At 57.6% G+C, this 20154-nt stretch overlaps 6 protein-coding genes across 6 annotated transcripts; 2 read left to right on the forward strand and 4 right to left on the reverse strand.

Moving 5' to 3' along the window:
* Nucleotides 1-1366: 1366 nt before the first annotated feature.
* BKCO1_4700052 (mitochondrial hypoxia responsive domain containing protein) lies at nucleotides 1367-2304 on the forward strand (the record flags this gene model as incomplete). The annotated part of the gene is made up of 4 exons (XM_020276405.1): nucleotides 1367-1407; nucleotides 1487-1638; nucleotides 1702-2148; nucleotides 2207-2304. The coding sequence occupies 4 exons, from the start codon at nucleotides 1367-1369 to the stop codon at nucleotides 2302-2304; spliced, it is 738 nt and encodes a 245-aa protein (XP_020127819.1).
* Nucleotides 2305-2875: 571 nt separating this feature from the next.
* Nucleotides 2876-4180, reverse strand: BKCO1_4700053 (retinol dehydrogenase 12; the record flags this gene model as incomplete). Its single annotated transcript, XM_020276406.1, has 1 exon — nucleotides 2876-4180. The coding sequence occupies one exon, from the start codon at nucleotides 4178-4180 to the stop codon at nucleotides 2876-2878; it is 1305 nt and encodes a 434-aa protein (XP_020127736.1).
* A 1783-nt stretch (nucleotides 4181-5963) lies between these two features.
* Nucleotides 5964-8752, reverse strand: BKCO1_4700054 (spx domain protein; the record flags this gene model as incomplete). The annotated part of the gene is made up of 3 exons (XM_020276407.1): nucleotides 5964-6089; nucleotides 6300-7975; nucleotides 8029-8752. The coding sequence occupies 3 exons, from the start codon at nucleotides 8750-8752 to the stop codon at nucleotides 5964-5966; spliced, it is 2526 nt and encodes an 841-aa protein (XP_020127821.1).
* Nucleotides 8753-9922: 1170 nt separating this feature from the next.
* On the reverse strand, nucleotides 9923-14458 carry BKCO1_4700055 (uncharacterized protein; the record flags this gene model as incomplete). Its single annotated transcript, XM_020276408.1, has 4 exons — nucleotides 9923-11256; nucleotides 11309-11434; nucleotides 11497-11698; nucleotides 11759-14458. The coding sequence occupies 4 exons, from the start codon at nucleotides 14456-14458 to the stop codon at nucleotides 9923-9925; spliced, it is 4362 nt and encodes a 1453-aa protein (XP_020127820.1).
* Nucleotides 14459-15673: 1215 nt separating this feature from the next.
* BKCO1_4700056 (ars binding protein 2) lies at nucleotides 15674-18104 on the reverse strand (the record flags this gene model as incomplete). Its single annotated transcript, XM_020276409.1, has 2 exons — nucleotides 15674-17326; nucleotides 17544-18104. 2 exons carry the CDS (start codon nucleotides 18102-18104, stop codon nucleotides 15674-15676), a joined length of 2214 nt encoding a protein of 737 aa, XP_020127823.1.
* A 711-nt stretch (nucleotides 18105-18815) lies between these two features.
* Nucleotides 18816-19974, forward strand: BKCO1_4700057 (peroxisomal membrane protein pmp47; the record flags this gene model as incomplete). Its single annotated transcript, XM_020276410.1, has 4 exons — nucleotides 18816-18958; nucleotides 19012-19184; nucleotides 19252-19806; nucleotides 19862-19974. The coding sequence occupies 4 exons, from the start codon at nucleotides 18816-18818 to the stop codon at nucleotides 19972-19974; spliced, it is 984 nt and encodes a 327-aa protein (XP_020127822.1).
* Nucleotides 19975-20154: the final 180 nt, after the last annotated feature.

Raw genomic sequence — 20154 nt, forward strand, 5'->3', positions numbered from 1 at the left:
GCGTCTTGCGGATCCGGTGTTGGCTTCCCATGGCCATCCCGAGGCGAACGCATGGCGTTTGCGTGGATTTCGAAGTGTACAAGGAGCAGTTGGATCACGAAAATGGCGAGGCTGTAGCTGAAGTTGATTTCGGGGGCGAAAAGCAATGCCTTCCTTGGCTGACAGAGCCAATCACATCGTAATCAGGCTGAGTACTGGGGATGACCAGATAAGACTCTATTCCAGCGAAATGTTTGGTATTCAAGGCTGGGCAGTCTGGGACAGAATCTGAAGAGAGAGAGAAAGAGAGAGATGGTACTTAGCGTCTGATTGGAACAGGATGCAAAGAACAACATGTCCATGACACATGGACTCAGGCAGTCTGGACAAGTGACGGAGAGATGCAGGATTGAATGCTCATTCATCGCAAAGCCGCACCTCTCATTGGTCGGAGAACTGCAACACCTTGGGCCTGACAAAGCGTCGCGATAGATGACACAAGCGATGACGATATCGAGTGTTGACAGGTGTGCGGTGTGTGGAGCCCAATGAAGATCCACGACCACGAGCCGGATCGGAAGACGACAGTATAAAGGGCGGCGACGCCTTCCAGACGCAGGCGGGTGAATCAGCAGAAGGCGAAAATAAGCAACGGCTGGGATTGCTAGCTTCCGCCAGCTGGTTCCCCGGTTTCTACCGCAAAGAGCGGCTTGTTCGGCAGCTTTCGTAGGGCAGGAGCTATGGCGCCCGGCATCGGCGATTCGGCATCATCGGCATCTCCTGCCGCGCACGCGCTGCCGCCGCGAAGACTCGGGACCGCCAGAGCACCGCACCATGGAACGCTGGTCGACGTGTCCAGGCCGGCATAGCACGACCATGGCCAGTTTCGCGACGCCTGCAGTCGTGCAGGGCGTGCAGAAAGTGGGGAACGGGGAAGCTTGGGTGGCCGGAGATAGCCAGCGCGGGATCTGAGACGGGCGGGAGACAGGCGGGAGACAGGCGGGAGACAGGCGGCAGCCGCGACCACACAGAAGGCGCCTGACATGGTGTGATATAATCGCTCCCGGCCTGTGCGGCCCACGCTCGGTGGAGCCCGAGAATTGTGCGTGTGTCGCGCGCCCGCCGTTGCCTCTTTTCGCCGACGTCATGCATACTTATTGCCTTCAACTCCGCTGCTCCCCCGACCTTTCTCTCTGCTCTCTCCCGTCGCCACGCACAACATCTCTGCCCTCCGCCACCTCGCCGCGAGACCTGCCCCACGAGCGCTGCCCCAGTCGCCCCGCTGCAGCCCGCTGCAGCCCGCCAGCCTCCACCCCCGCGCCATTGAACCCGTCCGATACCCCATTGTTCAACTAATTTCCCGCCCATCGCCGCATTCACCGTCACCATGAAGATTCTTACCAAGGAGGAGGAGCAGGCTCACTACAAGTGAGTCTTCCTTGCGATTGCGCGCATCCATCAAAAACTTTGCTGGCCGCTCTCGAGCTCGCGTGCTGACGGGAAACAGTGCCACGGTCAAGGGTGGCTCCCTAGGTCTTATCGCCGGTCTGGCAGCCAGTGGCGCTGGTGTTTTCTTTGCCTCGAAGAGATACCCCATGTTCCGCCAGCTCTCAATTCCCTTCCGGACCTTCCTTGTTACCTCTGGCGGCACCTTCGTCAGTACGTAGCCGGTTACTCGTTCGCATCAGACACGGCAACAAGCAGCTGACCGACTTTATCAAGGCATCATTTCGGCCGATCGCGCCTCGCGCCGTTACGACATCGAGACCAACCCGGAGAAGAAGCGCCTCGAGGAGGAGGAGAGGGCCCAGCAGGCGCTGCTGGAGTCCGGCAAGACATCGTTCGAGAAGCTGAAGGACTGGGCCGCCGACAACCGCTACCCGATCGTTTTCGCCGCATGGCTGGCTTCCATGGGCGGCTCCTTTGCCATCGTCTCGCGCAACCCCTACCTGTCAGGCCAGCAGAAGCTGGTGCAAGCCCGTGTCTACGCCCAGGGTCTGACGCTCGCCGTGCTGCTGGCCAGCTTCGCCTTCGAGGCCAACGACGCGAACAAGGGTGCCGGTCGCTGGGAGACGGTCAAGGTGCTCGACCCCAACGACCCCACCCACTCGCACTACATCGAGAAGAAGATCCACCACGAGCGCTACCAGGGCGAAGATCAGTGGAGGGGTGCGTATCTCCCGACATGGGCCGACATCACGACATGATGTGCTGACGTTGGTTACAGAGATGGTCGAGGCTGAGGAGCGCAAGATGAAGGCCCGCGAAGCTGCCGCCAAGGCCAAGGTGGAGCAGGACCGCAAGGAGGGCAAGCTGAAGCCCTAGATTCCTCAGTAAAACATGATTCCCAGGCCAGTTTTGTTAATGCGCATGTCCATTTCCCACGAAGCATCTGTTCTATCTCCAGTACGGGGTACAAAAATCTAGTGTTTGGTGCATGCCTCATAGAGGGAGGAGGGTGTTGGTCCGTTTCTTTTGGGATTCCATGGTCATTGGGTTCGGGGGCGTCGGTGAGCAAGCGATTGGCTGTGAATACATAGAAAGCTGCGACTTTCTCTAATGGTCATTTCGAGCTTATTTGTGGACAGTGTATGCATTGCGTGCTAAAGTGTTACAGACATGTTGCTGCCACAGCCAATAACCGTTGCGGACCCTTGCGTTGCGGACCCTTGCGTCGGAGCCATGTGCTGATGGGACAATGGTGAGTGCCTGATCACAGCATGATGCCACCATGTTCTGACTTCCTGATCTGATACACGTACAAGTATGATTTGCTCGCTTCTCGCTATCTCAGTCGATGCCCCCCCGGCAACCCAACATCACGCCGTCCCGCTCCACCAGAAACACAATCAAAACAAGGCAGAACGCTTCATCCAGACCGTATACCCCACCACCCCTAGTAATCCTTGAACGGACACCCCTGCTCCACACTGGCCTCCCTCGTCTTCTCGGCCACCAACTCCCTGGTCAAGCGCATCAGCCGCTCGCCCAGCTCGCGGTCGCCGCTCATCTCGCTCCCCTTCTCCACGATGGCGGGCGGACACACGTACTCGCCGCTCCGCTCCGTCGCCGTGGCCGCGTACATGGTCGACACGGCGCCCTGCATCGCGCTCTTCTTGAACGGCGCCGCCAGCACGCTCATGCCGTACCCGCCGAGCGGATACGCCTCGTGGATGTGCTCGTTCGTCTGCCGCGTGTCCACGATGCCCGGAAACGACGCGTTCACAAGAACATTCGGATGCTCGGCGCGCAGGTGCGCCGCGAGGTAGCGCGCGTACAGGATGGCCGCCAGCTTCGACCGCGCGTACTGCGCGTTGGGCCCCAAGTCGCGATTCAGCTCCTCCACGCTCTCGAAGCGCGTGTCGGCGGGCGCCAGCTCGTGCAGGTTGCTGCCGAGGTGGACGACGCGCACGAAGCGGCCCTCGGCCGCGGTGCGCTTGAGCAGCGGCAGCAGGTGCGACGTCACGACGCTGTGGCCGACGTGGTTGACGGCCATGTGCAAATCGACGCCATTCGTCGGCGCCCGCTGCGCCGTCATGATGCCCCGCGCCGCGTTGCAGATGAGGATGTCGAGCCGCGGCGTGCGCCGCGCGATCTGCGTCGCCGTGTCGGCCGCGGCGTCCCAGTCGGACAGGTCGCACGGCAGCCACTCGACGCGGGCGGCGGCGGCGGCGCCGAGCTCGGCGCGGATGGCGGCCAGCGCGTGCGAGACGATGTCGGCCGACTGCGAGATGATGAAGAGCTTGGCCACGTTGTGCGAGAGCAGCGTGTGCGTGCACCCGTAGCCGATGCCTTCGCTGCCGCCCGTCACGACGGCCACCTTGCCCGTCAGGTCGGGAACCGCGTCCAGCGAGAATTGGGAGTCGCTGGGCGCGAGGGCGTGGGCCGGCCCGCCGAGGTTTTCGGCGATGGTGGTGCGGATGGCGTTCATGCTGGGGAGGGCCAGGGATGAGGGGGTGGTGGTGGAGAGGGCTGCTGCTGCTGCTGCTCTTGGTCTGGGGTGCTCGGCCGGATGAGGACGACGACGTGGGGTGGTTGTTGTGGGTCTGGGGTGGAAGAGGCGGCGCGACGATGTTGTTGTTGTTGTTGTTCGTGACGCGGGGAGGAAGGGGATTGGTGGTGGTAGGGATGACGCTTTGCTGGAAAGCGGCGTGGAGGGGAAGTGCCTGATGAGACCGGGTAATACTGTTGAGGATGACATGTTTCTATCGGGAATGGGATGTCACGTATGTCAAGCACTGCACCCTGCTCCCACCCCCGCGTTTATCACTTGCCAGGTTCTGTCAGCTGCGAATGCGGAAACGGTGGCATGACGCCGTCAAATGGAATTTGCCAAACGGTGATGTCAATTGTCGAGAGGAGCCGACTACCAAAGTGTGGTAGAGGATTGGATGACGCATGGAATGGCTGCTTCGGGTCATGGTGAATGCTGTAGTTCAGCCAATGACGACTGGCGGCGGCAGATGCGCACCCGGGGGCCAGCCGCTAAATCGATCGACGTCAAGGTACGGCCCTGTCCGTCTGCCCATGCGTATTCCTGCCGATTGCCATGTTTTTTTTTTCTCCGTGTTTCTCTCCCGTCCCTTTTTTAGTGTCAACTTTAAATGCTGCACGTCTACCGCAGCGAACATCCACCCCGTCGACTCTCTTCGTCCCCTGATTGCGCCATCCTATTGGCGATGGCCCCCTGCGGCAGCGTACATCAAGATGCAGTATTAGATGGCGAGTGTGTTATTTCCATTTTCAATAATGAATTCAATGTACAAAGGGGATCGACACTACACAGATCAGCGGTGCTGCCAATATGATTCAAAGTGCAGGATAACGAACGGCAAAGATACAAGCTAAGTGTTAATCACCCGAGAGGGAAATGTCATGAGAAAAGGGATTAGCAGGAAGCAGGTGAGCTGGATAATGGAGAAAGATCAAATACATACCGCTATGCGTTATTCCGAAGCACCGTAGTATAAGCCGTTTTCAAGTCGTTTACCTCGCACAGTTCGGGAGGGGGGATGCAATGCCGTTGTGTAGCCCACGGGTTGCGCAAGTTTGCGGAGTAGTTTCGGAAGGAAATGGGTCCTTCGACGAGAAGCTCCTGTTCTTGTTGTTGACATTTCACAAGACAGAGATGGTACTTGAGACAGGATAACATCGTATCGTTGAGTGTATTGAGACGGAATGTCCTCAGAGAATCATCATCAAGCTTGACGAACCTACTTTCATATGTCGTAAAATGCAGGTGATTTGCTACATATCCTAGCTCCCGACAGCAAACAAGGGGATAGGTATGGTGGCGTGCGTGGAGAGAATCTTGTACAGTGTTCGTCGATGTGGACGGTATACAAGACAACGGGGGTCTGTATATACGTAAAGGCAATTAAGAAATCATCATAGTGATAGTTATGTACTTTGAGATAGATGTTTGCACATTCTACGAAAAGACTGGATTTTCCCATCGCATTGCAAAGACGTCTTCTCTCAAGTCAGGAAAAGCCAACCTTGTGCGGCGTGTTCTCTTCGGTAAATGGGCATGTAGGTCTAGAAGGCGACAGTCGTTGTAATGAGACAACAGCGCGTCGCACGTACGTAACAAACCATATTGTATGCGTATATCATCTCCCATTGATCCAGACTGATGATTCCTACAAACAACCACGATAGAATACAACAGCAAAAGGCCCTCTTTCTCCCAGTCCCCGCCTCATCTACACGTTCCAATCCGCCATAAAGCACAGCACATTCAGCAGAAAACACATATTGAAGCACACTCGAAACAGCACTCAAAAGGGTCGACAAAGTAACGATACATACATATACTCCATCTCCACAATCCTTTTCCTCTTCATACTGACCGCACCCGTCGATAGACGGCATCTCTTATTTTTTCAAATCACTAACAAAACAAGGAGAGAAGAAAAAAAACGACATTCGTGTACACAGATCACATCCATAAGGAGTAAGTAAGCAAGTAGGATGTACTGTACCTACAGCTCCCCAGCACCAAGCATCCCCGCAACGGCCTCCACCGCCGCCTCGACGACGGTAGCATTCGCACCGCTACCAATCCCATCGTGTACACTTCTTTGTTTTTCTTGCGTGATGGCACGGTACTGTGATTTCGATCGATGCCCGTTAGCAAAGTAAATGGAGATCTGGAGATCAGGAGGAGGAAGAGGAGGAGGAAGAGGAGGAGGAAGAGGAGGAGGAGGAGGAGGGGGAGGAGGAGGAGGAAGAGGAGGAGGAGGAAGAAGGAAGGAGAAGAAGAAAAAGAACGAAAGGAGAGAAAGAAAAAAACACATCAAAGCACACACTCAACTCACCCTGAACCCAAAATTACAACACAGCGCAATCACCAACCCCAAGCACACCACCATCGGGCCCCACGGGTTATCAAAATCCTTGCCGCTCCGCTCCCGGATCAGCCTGCTGCGATGCATGTACATGGCGTAGCCCCACACGCCCGCAAACGCCGCGACGGCCGTGTACGCCACGGCCAGCGCCCTGGCGACGGTGTTGGTCTCGCCCGCGGCGTTGAACAGGCCCAGCGACAGCGACGCCAGCAGCACCGACACGTGCTGCCACTTGATGAAGGTGCGCTGGTTGGCGAGCCAGACTTTCGCCTCGACGCGGACGGGCCCCTGGTCCTTGATCCAGCGGGGCCCCGGGTCGCGCACTCCCGGCGGCAGCGACGCGGCTTGCTGCTGGCGCGCGCGGTGGCGCTGCGCGTACTTGGAGTACGAGAACGAGGGGAAGAGCGAGCGCACGCCGACGGGCGTCGTCATGTTGCGCTCGCCCGGGGAGCCGACCGCGCCGCTGCCGCCGCCGCCGTCCGAGTCCGAGTCGGCGGCTTCGGCGACGTTGTCCATGCCCGAGTGCGGGGCGGCGTGCGTCGCGGACGCGGTTTGCGCGGCCAGCGAGGCGCGGCGCGTGTCTGCGATGGTGGCCTTGGGCGACTTGGAGAGTTTCGCCATGCTTGGGTTGGAGGGAGAGCCGACTGGGGAGGCCAGCGATGCGCGGAAAGCCAGTGGGCTGCCCCGAGTGCCGAACAGACTGCCCACGGCGACCTCGTCTTCGGCGGCTTTGGCCTTGCGTTCCTGTTCTTCCTCGAAAGCCTTGTGCGGGTCGCGGCGGATGTCCGTCTCGAGCTCGCTGAGCCAGAAGGGGAAAGTGTTGACGTGGTCCTCGAAGAGCTGGGCGACGCCGTGGACGAATTTGGAGAACCGAGGTGCCTCCTTGACAAGGTGCGAGTTCATCAAGTCCTCGACCCACTCGTAATGCTTCTCGCCCTTGATCTTGATCTCCAGAAGCGCGAACGGGAAACGAGAGATCTCGCCCTTGCGAACCTCGTTGAAGGGATATTCCATCGAAGAACTGTCGATATCGCTCCGGTGCCAGTCATCCGGGTCGCGGCAAGGACGATCACGGTCAATCGCGTCCTCGCGGATAAGGGCAAGGTTAGTATCGAGAGAGATGCGGACTCTGTTGTCTCCCGGAATCTGGAAGGCAGTGCGAGTGTAGTTGGCTCTCAATAGGGGCTGAAGGTCCTTCTCCCGGACAAAGGACTGAATGGCATCGACACTCTTCCGGAGCTCCTGGACCTTTGGAGAATCCCCACCCACAGTCCTCTTCAGCTTGTCGATGCTCTTCTCCATCTTGTACTCTCCCCGGATGAACTGCTCGATGTACTTCTCCTTGATCGGGAACCGCAGCTCCTCGCTCGCATCCCCATCCTTGATCGTCTTCTTCTCAAGCACAATCTCGGGCTTCTCCTCCAGCTGCCCGTACCAGCGCAGCCGCAGCGACGAGGCGTTGGGCTCGTGTCCAACCTTATCCGTGTACAGGGAAAACTTGCGGTTATCAAAGTAGATGGACGTGATGGACGGGTCGTGCTGGTTTCCCTCGGCAATCTTGGAGGTCTGCGGGTTGTACACAAGCACAGGCAGGCGACGGAGGATGACGGTCTTGACCTCGAGCAGGTTCTCGGGGTGGACCCAGACTGCAGCACAAAGTCAGCAGGATTCGACATCGGACGGGACAACACGGCCATACACTTGTGCGAGGTGAAGTGCTCGCCGCCGGTGGTGCCCTCGGAAAAGGACATCTCCTTCTTCTCCTTGCCCTCGAGGTTCTGGCGCACGAACGAGTACATGGCCGACAGGCGGATCAGCAGCGGCGAGTAGTCCTCCTTGTTGAACGGCAGGGCGGCCAGGCGCACCTGGAGCAGGGGGCGCACGCGGTAGCTGTGGCCGCGCTTGCGGTCGTGCTTCTTGGCGGCCTTCAGGAAGCCGGTGTAGTTGATGCGGCTGTAGCGCTCGAGCTCGCTGACCTCCTTGGTGATGGTGTCCAGCTCCTTCAGCACCTCCTGCAGCAGCCGCTTGCGCTCCTCTTCGGGCACGTCGGGCTTCTTGTTGTTGGCGTTGTCGTCGCCGCTGCTGCCCTCAGCGCCGTTCGCGCCATTGGCGTCGCTGCCCTCGTCCTGCTGCTGGCCTGCCGGCGGGGTCAGCGGCTCCAGCTTGCGCTCGCACTCGGAGGTGCGGTCGCGCAGGTCCTGGTACTTCTGGTTCTGGAAGTCGTGGACCTTCTCGAGCTGCACGTTGACCAGCTCCTCGACGAAGTTGCCCTCGTCCTCCTCGGTCCAGGTATCGTCGAGGTCCTCATCGCTGCCCTGGTCGGAGCCGCCCTCGCGCAGCAGCTGCTTGAGCTTGTCGTAGTCGATGTACTGGTCGTTCCACGGCGGGTACACGGACCGCTGCAGCGTGCGGCCAAAGCGCATTTTGGCAGGGTGGGACGACGCTCAATCGGTGGGAAAGGGACCGAAAGTTGGGCGGGTGCTGTTCGTCTCGGGGTTTTCTGCTGTGCGAACGTGAGGGTTCCTGCGCGGCCTGGTGGTCGGGACGGCGAGGCGCGAGAAGTCTTGGGAGGGAACGGAGAGATTGCTGGGAGCGAATGGCTGGCGTCGGCGGGGAGCGAGTGAGGTGTCGGAAGAGCTCCCACGTGCGATCAAAGCTCGAATTTTTGCCAGGAAGCCCCGCCCAGCAAACTGCGCCGCACAGAACTAGCCCAGCGCCAGCCTGAGCCTCCCAACTTGCGGCCATGGCGGAATTGTCTTCTCCGACCACCCTGCGTCATGGCCTTGCCAGCCATCGTTTGCTGCGACGCTTCCATGTTGAGCGCTGCGGTGCGCGCGGAATTGGGGGCGCCGACATGGGCCGGGATCCACAACGGGGATCAAAACGGACGCTGTGGGGAAACGAGTGCACGTCACAGGTCGATCCGACGAGCGTGAAGGAAGTTGCGCCCAAGAGCCTTGAGCCCGAGGCCGGCGCCACCCTTATACACATGCTCAATTCTCCGCAGGCGTCAGATGACACTTTCATGCGCTGGTTGTGTGACTCGGGAGGTGTGTCCGATACGTCAGTCGGTGTGATTGGAGGATGCGCATGCTCCAACTGCTATTTCCATTACCATCCTGCATCCCCAACCACCAGAACACGCAAATATACGTTGTCGGGAACCCCTTCTCCATAGAACCCTTCTAAATCGCAATGTGCAAAATCGTTGCTCACATCATCGAATGTGATAGTACACTGTCGTCCACTCGTCTTCGATCGTTACTTCTCCCTCGACGCCCCTGTCCTGTTTCCCGTTTCAAACTGTGCCAAAAAGAAAAATGGATATTAAACAAGCGTCATAATGTGTAAGGCCATGCCAGTTGAGGGGCTCGTGGAGTTTCCGGTTCCAGTTGTATGAAAGCGGCAGATGGCCGACTCCCTCCATGCAGCACGCTCGACACTCTGGCCATCGCATGGTCTCCTTCTCTGCAATCTTTGTGCCTTGCGGTGCATGCTGCCCAGCAAAAACCGCATAAAGCCCGCACCCAGAAGATGTGGACCATTCAGCGCGGCAGCTGAGAGTAGCGAAGACAAACATCGACCTTGTCCTCTCAGTCTGCCTCTTCCACCTCCACCGTCTCCACCCTCGGCTCTTTCGAATCCACAAGTCTTTCGATGCTCGCAATCAGCTCCGCGACCCTGAACGGCTTGCTCACAACGTCGTCCATGCCCGCCTGCATCGCCGTGTTGACCTGCTCGACTCGAGCATTCGCCGTAATGGCAATCACTCTCATTTTGTCGGCAAAGTGCCCCTCCTTCTCCAGCTTCCTGATCTCCCGCACGCACGTCAAGCCATCCATGACCGGCATCTCAATGTCCATGAGCACCACAGACAGATGCTGTGCATCCGCCGCATTTCCGCGCCAGTGCCTCGTCGACCGCAGGAAATCGAGCGCCTCAGCGCCATGGTTGGCCACAAAGACCGTGTGCCCAAGCTTGACGAGCCCTTTGCTCATGACTTGTTGGTTGACCTTGTTGTCCTCGACAATCAGGCAGTCGAAAGGGGGGCGTGCCATCGATGGCGAAGACGACGGGACCGAGTTCGTCGACGTAGTCGTGTTCGTCGTTGTTCCCGGTGTTGTTGGTGATGACGGCCGTGTCACTTGGTTGCTGAACGGACTGGGTGCGAGCTGGTCTTGGCGAGGCATAAGCGGCTGCTCGAAAGTCTGCTCGATGTTCTGCAGCTGCTGCAGGGCCGTCAACTCATGCCCTGCATGTGCTGCTCGGCTCGGCAACACGGATATCCTTGGAAGAAGTCGGCGAGTCTTGACGTAGAATGCGAACGTCGAGCCCTTCCCGGATTCAGAGTCAACGCCTATTGAGCCACCTTGAAGTTCTGTGAGTTCGCGACATATGAATAGGCCGAGTCCAGAGCCTCCATAGTGCACCATGGTACGCGGTGCTTGCGAGAAACGCATGAAAAGGAGCTTCTTTTCATCCACTGTAAGCCCGCACCCGGTATCCGCAACTGAGAAATGCAGGTAGAGCTCTTCGCCGTCCCCCCATTCTTTTCTCTGGGTCAAGTCCTCACGGGGCATCCGGAAATCGAGGTATTGTATGCCTTCACTACTCATCGTCGGTTTTTCTTTGGATGCACCGACGCGAATCTGGATTTCGCGCGCAGATTGGTACTGAGTGAACTTGATGCTGTTGGTGATGAGGTTAATGAGAATTTGTGTGAGTCGACTCGAATCCAGTAGGACCCAGTCGACTCCGAGGCTTTTGTACGAATCTTCCACGATCACTGTCTGCGTTATGCCAGCGGCATTGTATTCGCCGGCGAACATCTTGGAGAGATCATTGATCAGACCGACCGGTTGCACCTCGATCGGATTGATGGAGAAAAGACCAGAGTCGAGTTTGCTGATCGTCAAGATGTCGTCGACTGCAAGCTGTCAGATCAGGGATTCCCATGCTTTACTTGTCGAGAACGTTACCTATTCTTTTCTGGTGTTGAGCGCAATGCAGCACCGTATTGGCAGCGTCGATGCTATTTTCAATGACCATATCAAAGTCTTTGGCGTTTCGGTTCAGCTCCTTCAGGGACGCAATTATATCGTCCGCTAAACCCATTAGCAGACATATGGTAAGAGACTGTCCGGCGACAGCCACCTAGTAGACTCACCCGAGATCATGATGGCACTGAGCGGGTTACGCATCTCATGCGATGTGACATCAATAAAGTTCTCTTGTTGTCTCTTTGCCTCGATCGCATCCTCCATCTTTCGCTTTTGGATACCCTCCGCCCATTTGATCGTTGTGATATCCGTGACTGAACCGACAACCGATCGAAGCCAGCCGTCATCCGTCACTACCGAGAAGGCGTGCTTTATGAAAACAATGTTAGTAATGCTCCACTACTTTGAGGCAGACAGGGGGGCGCTTACGCAGAGGATCCAGGTGCATTCGCCTCCTTGCTGATCTGCTCGCCGAGGAATTCTAAACTCGAAACTCTGTTCCGTTTTTTCCTCCATAAGCTTTTTCCAGCAGCCTTGCACGCTTTCGAGATCCTCCGCATGCATTTGTTGCCACAATGGACTATCCCAGCTGGGCGTATTCTCGCGAGAGTCCCCCATCATCTCAAACCATTTCTCGTTTCGATATCTGTAGCTCCCGCCCATGTTATCGGGCGTAAATTCGAGGATAAATATCCCAATAGGTATGGCGTCAGCAAAATGTTGGAGCTGAAGCTCGCTCTGCTCCAGTTCACGCGTGCGAAGCTGCAACTGCTCCTCGATCTTCTGCTGGTCGAGGGCAGCTTGTTCAGCGACAGTACGTCCTCGTCTGGTCTCTTCTTCTAGCAACAGAACGGAAGCGAGGTAAGTTGTCAATTGGCGGTTGAGTAATTGAATGAAAGTCCTGTACTCCTCGTCATACGGCCGATGATGGTTTAGTCCAAGAACCAGGAAGCCCAAAGCAGTATCGCGAGTGGAAGCGTGGCCAGTTGTCGGGCGAATGGCACAGATAACGACAGACTCGCAAGGCTCGTTCCAAGCTCTCGATTCTATGCCTTGGACCAAGGATTCAGGCAAAGAGCCGTCCTTTGTGCTGAGAAAAAGTGGCTCGCTGGATTCTGCAGCGGCGCGGAAGAATCGCATGTAGCAATCCTTGCCCAAAGCCACGTCAAGGCGGGTTGCTATTGCAGGATGTCCTTCCGGGACGCCGATGCTTCCTTCGAGCTCATAGCGTCTCGACGAGCTTCGTTCTGGGCCTCCGGAATTGGACTCTCCGGCCAAGTCACTTACTGAGTACAAAACCGCGAAGCAAATGTCCTGCGAATTGGATTGCAGGCCTTCGAGTGTTTGGTCCCAAAAGTGCTTGAGGGTGATTGACGCAAAAAGCTTCTCACTGAGAGTGAGCAGAGTTGATATCCTTCGTTCGGTGATCATCTGCTTTGTTGTTTCAAAAACGACCTCGTGCCAGCCTACGATCTGATCGTTCTCTAGAATGGGCGTGAAGCTGAACGAGCAATAAAATTCTTCCTGGAGGCCAGCCCCCCGGTTCAGGAACAGCAGCATGTTCTCGACCATGGCACCACATCCCGTCTCCTCACAATTCCGCACAAATGGTTCGAAATCATCCCATGCTTCTTCGAAGCTAACCCACGGCGGAGAGCCTAGCATCGCGGGATGTTTTGCACCGGCAATGGGGATGTATGCTTCGTTGTAGATCATGTTTAGCTTTGGGCCCCAGAACACAATGGCTGGGTTTGGGCAAGCCATCACCAGGTTGCACATGAACTTCAAGGTAGGAGACCATGACTCGATTGGGCCCAGCGGCGTCTCTGCCCAGTCTATGCCGCGAATTAGTTGGACGTGTGGAACAAGGTTAGGCGGCGGAGGAGTGCATGTCCAATCGTATCGGACATCGACTGGCAGTGAGCTCTGCCGATAGTAGGTACTGGTTCCGGGAGTGAGAGGTACTGCTTCAACAGGTGGCGGTAGGCTGTGTCTTCTCTCGTACTTCACCGAGTCTTTCCTGAACCTCTCAGCTCCCGAACCCCTCCTCACCAAATCCAACTCTTTCATCCTGGGATCCACCTCTTTCCTCGCTTCCACCTCCTCTTTCCTCGATTCCACCTCCTCTTTCCTCGATTCCACCTCCTCTTTCCTCGAGTCCGCCTTTTCTTCCGTCTGCAAAAGGTCCTCTTTTGGCAAGTTTTGCTCCTCGAGTATCCCGCTCAAGTAGTCGCCCGGCACCCCACTTAAATAGTCGTCCGACTTCCCCCTCAAATCGTCTTCGGGCTTCTCCTCAATCGTCTTCTCCACGTCTTCGCCCACGGCCTTTGTGGAAAACTGTATGTTGGAAAACGAGCCGGTCAGATGATCCCGGTGGCGGTAGGCCTCCCCGTACAGCACCTTCCAGCGCCTGCTCACCGTCGTCGCCGCCCAGGTCACACCGCCGTACACGATGGTGCCCTTGCGCGCGCTCCCGTGCATGCTTCGCGACAGGTCGAGCACCCACGCCCTGAACACCGAGTGCGTGACCCACGCGGGCTGCCCGTAGGGGCTGCTCTGCGCGCGGCCCTCGACGACCTCCAGCAGGTTGCCGGCATCCTGCAGCGCGTGGTTGTAGTATATTATGGGCAGCGACTGGGGCCGCGACGCAGGGGACGGGGACGGCGACGGCGGGACGTGGAGGTTGTTCGACGACGACGAGACGGACGAGGCGGCGGACAGGTCCGGCGCGGAGCCCGAGGTGCATTTGGCGAGCAGGTCGACGGCGAAGACGGGCCTGGCGTCGAGGTCGAGGAAGTCGATGAGCGGGACGCCGGCGAACAGCTCGTCCTCGGCGCGCATCGACACCTCCGGCTCCGACTCAGGGCCCTGGTGCAGGCCGGGATAGCGGGGCTGGCGCGAGTTGCGGACGTGCTGCGAGCTGTTGCGCACGCCGAAAATCGACCATGCGGGCTCGCTCGCCGGCCGCTCGCTCGACGTCGTGGGCCGCGAGGCCTCGCTGCCGGCGCTGCTGGCGTTGTTGCTGTTGTTGTTGCTGTTGTTGGCGGCGCCGCCGCCGGGCTGTGCCTGGCAGCTGCTGCTTCCGCCGCCGCCTCCGCCCCCGTTCTTGCTCGTTAGCGACGCCAGCATCGCGTCCTGCAACACACGCGCGCGCGCCGGCTGCGCTGGTGGCAATGGTTCGCTGCTTTTCGCTGGGATGCTCGGGACGCGGTCTGTGCTGGGAATCGATTGGGCTGTGGCTCACAGCGCAGCGATTCAACCGCAACCGCTTTGGAGGGAGTTCAAACGAGGGCCGGCGGTGGTACAAAGGGCGGCGCGGCGAGAGGGCGCAAAGGAGCCGAGTGCCCAAAATGGAAGCCAGCTGACTAGTGGGGATCGGCGCAGGTCGCTACAGGTGCAGCGCGGGTCGGAGGGTCTCGTTCGTGCAGAGCACGGGGGCGGTAGCCAGCCGGAGCGTCGTGTTGGGTGGCGGGCACTTCCAGGTGCTGGAGAAAGCCAGCGGCGCGATTCTGCGCATGGGAATTCTAGACAATGCGGTTTACTGAGTAAGTGAAGAACTGGGCCGTGACGCTAATCGCTCAGATCGCCGATGTGCGTGGAGCGAAATCGAAGCAATCAGGAATTGCCATTGAGCCGCGACCACCGACCGTGCGGTCTCCACCGATATGGAGGGCGATGATTTCGGGGCATGCGTTGAGATTGACAGCACCGGCTACGGAGCGTGAGGCGTCCAAGCTTGCGATGCAGCCTCATGGTTTGTGTCAGGCTTACGTTTGTGGCGGCGCTATACTTGTAGTAGAACTCCGTCTGGGTTCTGTTTCGCCGGAACTTCCCCGCCGTTGGGCCCGTTGCAGGCCGTTGCAGATCATCGGCACTGGCTCTACCAGTTCCCTCTTGCAGCCGACTGCTAGCATGAAGATTACTGCTGCAGGAACGTTGAGTTCCCACTCCGTCTGCAGACATCCTTGTCTTATGTGTGCCGTTGTTAGCACTGCCGACACCCGAGAGGTCTCAGCCGCATTATTATTGCCGGTCCCTAGCCTACTAAGTGACGCCCTGTCTAGCTCTGGTTCGTTCATCATCCACCACTAGCGAAATATACTTGGAACGACGTTTCACCAGAGTACAATGGAGGGTTTTGCTAGAGGCGAACAAGAAGATTACTATTCAAGCCATCTCCGTGGTCTGCTTGTAGGCTTCACGGCGGAGAAGTCTAGTCAACCTTGACCCTAGTGAGAACAAACTAAAATAAAAACTCAGTGGTATCCAAAACAGCACACACCCGGCCAACTCCGTGTAAGATCAGATAGAAAGAAACAAAGTAAAAGCTGCCCTCCAACGAATTCACAGGACGGCCTCCAGCACTCGCTGTCTCCACAAATGCACCTCTCTGTCTTTGCCTTTCAACTGTGCTTCCAACTCTTTGACCCTCTCCTCGAGACTCTTTTCCTGTCCATTGCGCGATAAGCTCTCTTTCCCGTCCTTCTCCTCATTCTCCCCGGCGCCCTTTGACTCGATCATCAGGCCTTTTACGGAGAATTTCCCTGTACAGCTGCCCATTGTAAGACTCCAGCTAACATCAAATGTCTCCTTGATTTTCGAGCCGACGCCAAGAGCCAGGTCACTGTCTTCACGTCCGCCATCGTCCGCGTCGATAGGACTCTCATACCCGTCCTCGCTGACCCTGTACTTCTGAACATCAATCTTTTTGATGCCGCTGGGGACTGGGGAATGCCCCAAGCCAAGATGGGTCGAGAACCCGAGCCAATTGGCAAGACCTTGGTTCGCTTCACCCTCGCCTGCGCCATTCGCTTCATTTTGGCTGCTGAGCTGTGTCAGGAGCGCATCAGCAAGGTCTTTCGCCTCGTGGCCACGCATGCGTTTCCGGCCACTGAGGTCAGCGCGGAGGAGGTCGGCGGCCAACAGTCGCTTGAGCATCTCCCTAGTGACTTTAGGGAGCTCGGTGGCCGCTTCTGCCGAGGCCGGTTGCTTGTCTGGGCTGTTCGACTCTCCGTTGACCAACACAGTTGGCGTAACCAGATGGACCGGTCCGCCAGTGTGCTGTGGCACCTGCAACGATAAGCGTTGTCCTGCACGACTATGTACAGGGGACGGCCCTGACTGTGTCGCAGATGCTGGAGTAGGTGGAAAGCGTGCTTGTTGATTAGGTACTGGGCCTGAAGATGGTCCAGAAACCGGCGCCGGGTTTTGTGGGCCTTGAGACTGGCCGGGGACTTGAACTTGGCCTTGTGCGGCTTCGAGTAACTGGACACTCGCGCTTGTTGGATCCGGCGTAGTTCGAGTGATATCGACTGTCTGCTGCTCCTTGGTGTGTGGGTTTGCAGGGAACGTTACGTAAGGACCATCGCGGACGGATCGGTTTTGTGGTGGCCTTCCGCGAAGCTTCCCACCTGAGACAGAGCCACTACTGGGCCACGCAGATGACACCGCCGGTCCGTGCCTACGCCTAGGTTTTCGGGAACCGGGAGTGACTGCAGAGATGGGCTCATCGAATGCAGAATCTAGAGGTCGTTCCGTCATTGGACTGACTGCCGAAAGAGGATGTGGAGTGCTAGGGTTGTCATGATGGCTGTTCACCTGCCAACGCATGTGAGGAGCACCAGCCGTATTGAGGGCAGAGTTCGGAGTTAGCCCCCTCTGGTTAGCATTGGGTGTTCCCATTGAGGCTGCTGTCCAAGGATCATGGTTGGCAAAGTGGTCAGGATGCGCGCTCATGGGTAGAGCACTGTTCGGATATGCCGATGGTGGATGGTTACCGCTGTTGAACGCGAATGAAGTGTCTAGCTGGGGTCTTTTCGGCGGTGGGGTGTCGTCGTCATCCGGGTCTTCTGCCTTCTTTCGACCACGCTTTGGTTTGAAGGCAGGATCGAGGCCACGGATGGCCAAGTCTTCCTCTAGTGCAACACCATCACGCCCACCTTGAGGGAATGGCTCGTTCAATGGAGGGATATTCGTGTAGTAAGAATGCGGTTTGCCCTGCAAAAAATCGAAGAACGCATCGATATGCATGGCACGCATCCACCGCTAGTTTGTGTCAGGCCGGTGGACTCAAGGACAGAGAATGAAAAAACGACCAAAAAGCCTTGGTCGTTGAGGTCTAAGGAGAATGCAAAAGCAAAGAATAATATAAAAAAATAAAGAGATAAAAAAGACTGGCGGAGAAAGACTGAACGGAGACGGGGAACCAACGCACCTTTAATCTTACGGCGTATTGCTGCACTTTCTGCGTGCTTTGGCCCTTTTCAACATCTGGTGGCTCGACGCCCAGGTCCAAGGCAAGTTGTATCCAAGTTTTGATTTCACCCTTTTCAAGTTTCTTCAGGAGCTCGAACAGATTGTACGGTTCAAATATCTTGTTATCGCTCATGGGCGGCTTCTTAAATATCTTCCTCAATTCGGTTGTGTCATTGTTTGCAGGAAAGTAGGGATTGCAATACAAAACAAAAGCGGCGTATATCTCATCGATGTTGTCGGCCGAGACATTGTCGGTCGATGGCAGTGACCGATCAGATGGTACAAAGTTGGACTGTTGTTGGTGGCTTGGCGAGGCGCTGTAGCGCGGCGAGGCACTGAAGCCGGGAGAAGAGCCGGCCATGTTATTGTGAGGGAAATGGCGTTGGGCTGCCGGGGTGGCAGCCAGAGTCGGGTCTATAGCAGTGGAATATTGGGGGTAGGCGGGACTGGGAGAACCCTGCGGCGGCGGGTACTGGTGATTGTGCGGGGCAAGGTGCGGTCCATTGGTGTTGAAATCCATGGTTGCCGTCGAGCAGTAGTCCGGGCTGCCTCGTTGGTAGCCACGAATTAAGTGCCGCCAATGGCCTTCGGCACTTGTCCCCACTTGTGGGCGCGAGAGCAGTGTGGCGACGCGACGCAGGGGCGAGCAGGCTCCGTCTCACGCGTCGCGCGAGGTGCGCGCGGCCGCGTGCGCGTGGAGCAGGCTTGCCCACGGCTGGATGGTCTTGAGTCGAGATCTAGGGCAGGCGGTGACGCGTGCAGTTGGCAGCGGGCGGCGGTGGGTTTCGGGTGCAAAAAGGCGGTTATGTTGTGAGTTGGTGCCTAAATTTGCGGACGTTTTGGAGGACTTGCTGAAGTTTAGGGGAGTTTGTCGCTAATTTCCGGTATATTTTTGGCAGCAAATGGCCTGAAACGCACCCTCGCCCCGCGCTAGGCCTGACGCAGCCCGCCGCCCTGCACGTGATCCGTCCCATGTGCTCCGCCTGTGCCGAGGTTTGGGGCAGGGACGCAAAGCCGACTGGGTGCATGATGGAGCTTCAAGGGCCCAGGACCATCACAACGCTCCGCTCCTTTTTCGTCGTCCTCCGCAGAACACCGCCTCTGCCGTCGAATCCTAATCTCGACCGTGGCTGCCATTTCCCAAATTCTCCTCTCCATTGAGTTTCTCCACACCCGCTTTGAGAGCGCGTTTCCAAGCTTTCCCACACCCTCCAGCAGCTTTCCCCGCAAAATGTCCGCACAGGCGCAGGATCTCAGGAAGACCTCCGACAGCCAGGCCGCCGGGCCCTCTGCCGCCAGCGCAGCCCAGCAGAGCGACAATGTGGCTCATGCCCTCGCTGGTGCTGGCGGAGGGCTGTTCTCCATGGCCCTGACGTAGGCTCCCTTGACAGCAGCCCCGCCGCCGTCGTTGCGCTGATGCAAGCCAGCTACCCGCTCATCACCCTCTCTACCCGCGCACAAGTCGAGTCGAAGCGGGCGCAGTCATCGACCCTCGATGCCGCCAAGCGTATCATTCAGCGTGAGGGCATCAGCGGTCTCTATGCCGGCCTGGAATCCGCGCTGTTCGGCATCAGCGTCACCAACTTCGTATACTACTACTGTACGTAGCATGTGACAGGCGGAGAAAAGGGCGAGGAGAAAGGCTGACAGACCGTCTCCACAACCAGGGTACGAGTGGACCCGCGCCGGCTTCGAGAAGGCCGCCATCAAGGCCGGCCGAGCCTCGAAGAAGCTCACCACCGTCGAGTCGATGATCGCGGGCGCCATTGCCGGCAGCGCCACCGTCCTCCTCACCAACCCAATCTGGGTCGTCAACACCCGCATGACGGCGCGCAAGTCCGAGTCGAACGAGCAGCTGCCCGGCAGCAAGCCCGCCAAGCCGCTGTCGACCATCGGCACCCTCCTCTCCATCATCAAGGACGAGGGCTTCACGCGCCTCTTCGCCGGTGTCGTTCCCGCCCTCGTCCTCGTCATCAACCCGATCCTGCAATACACCTTCTTCGAGCAGCTGAAGAACGTGCTGGAGAAGAGGCGCCGTGTCACTCCGACCGACTCGTTCTACCTGGGTGCGCTGGGTAAGCTCTTGGCTACATCCATCACCTACCCGTATATCACGGTGAAGAGCCGCATGCATGTTGCTGGAAAGGACGGTCCCAAGGAGGATATGATGACGAGCTTCCGCCGCATCATCAAGGAGGAGGGCTGGGCCGGTCTCTATGGCGGTAAGTCACTCGTAGTAGACGGTATGGTTGGTAGATATACTGATATGTGAAAAAGGAATCGGCCCCAAGGTTACGCAGTCAGTCATCACGGCTGCATTCCTGTTCGCTTTCAAGGACGCTCTCTATGACATGACTGTCAAGGCCAGGAGGGCGGCTATTAAGAAATAAACGGCACCCACTGCGGCACGGAACATGAAAGCAGCCCTCGCATAAGTAGTGGGCTGCAGGGGTCAGGTCACACCACAAAGTGGCTACATACCGGGCCTTCGGTTGCGAGCATCCATTTGGAAGAATGCTGGTTTGCTCCATGTCGAGGCCGTTAGGCGCGACCATTTGTTGTTTGTACGA

Source organism: Diplodia corticola (assembly GCF_001883845.1).
Source record: "Diplodia corticola strain CBS 112549 chromosome Unknown scaffold47, whole genome shotgun sequence".
NCBI classification, from domain to species: Eukaryota; Fungi; Ascomycota; class Dothideomycetes; order Botryosphaeriales; family Botryosphaeriaceae; genus Diplodia; species Diplodia corticola.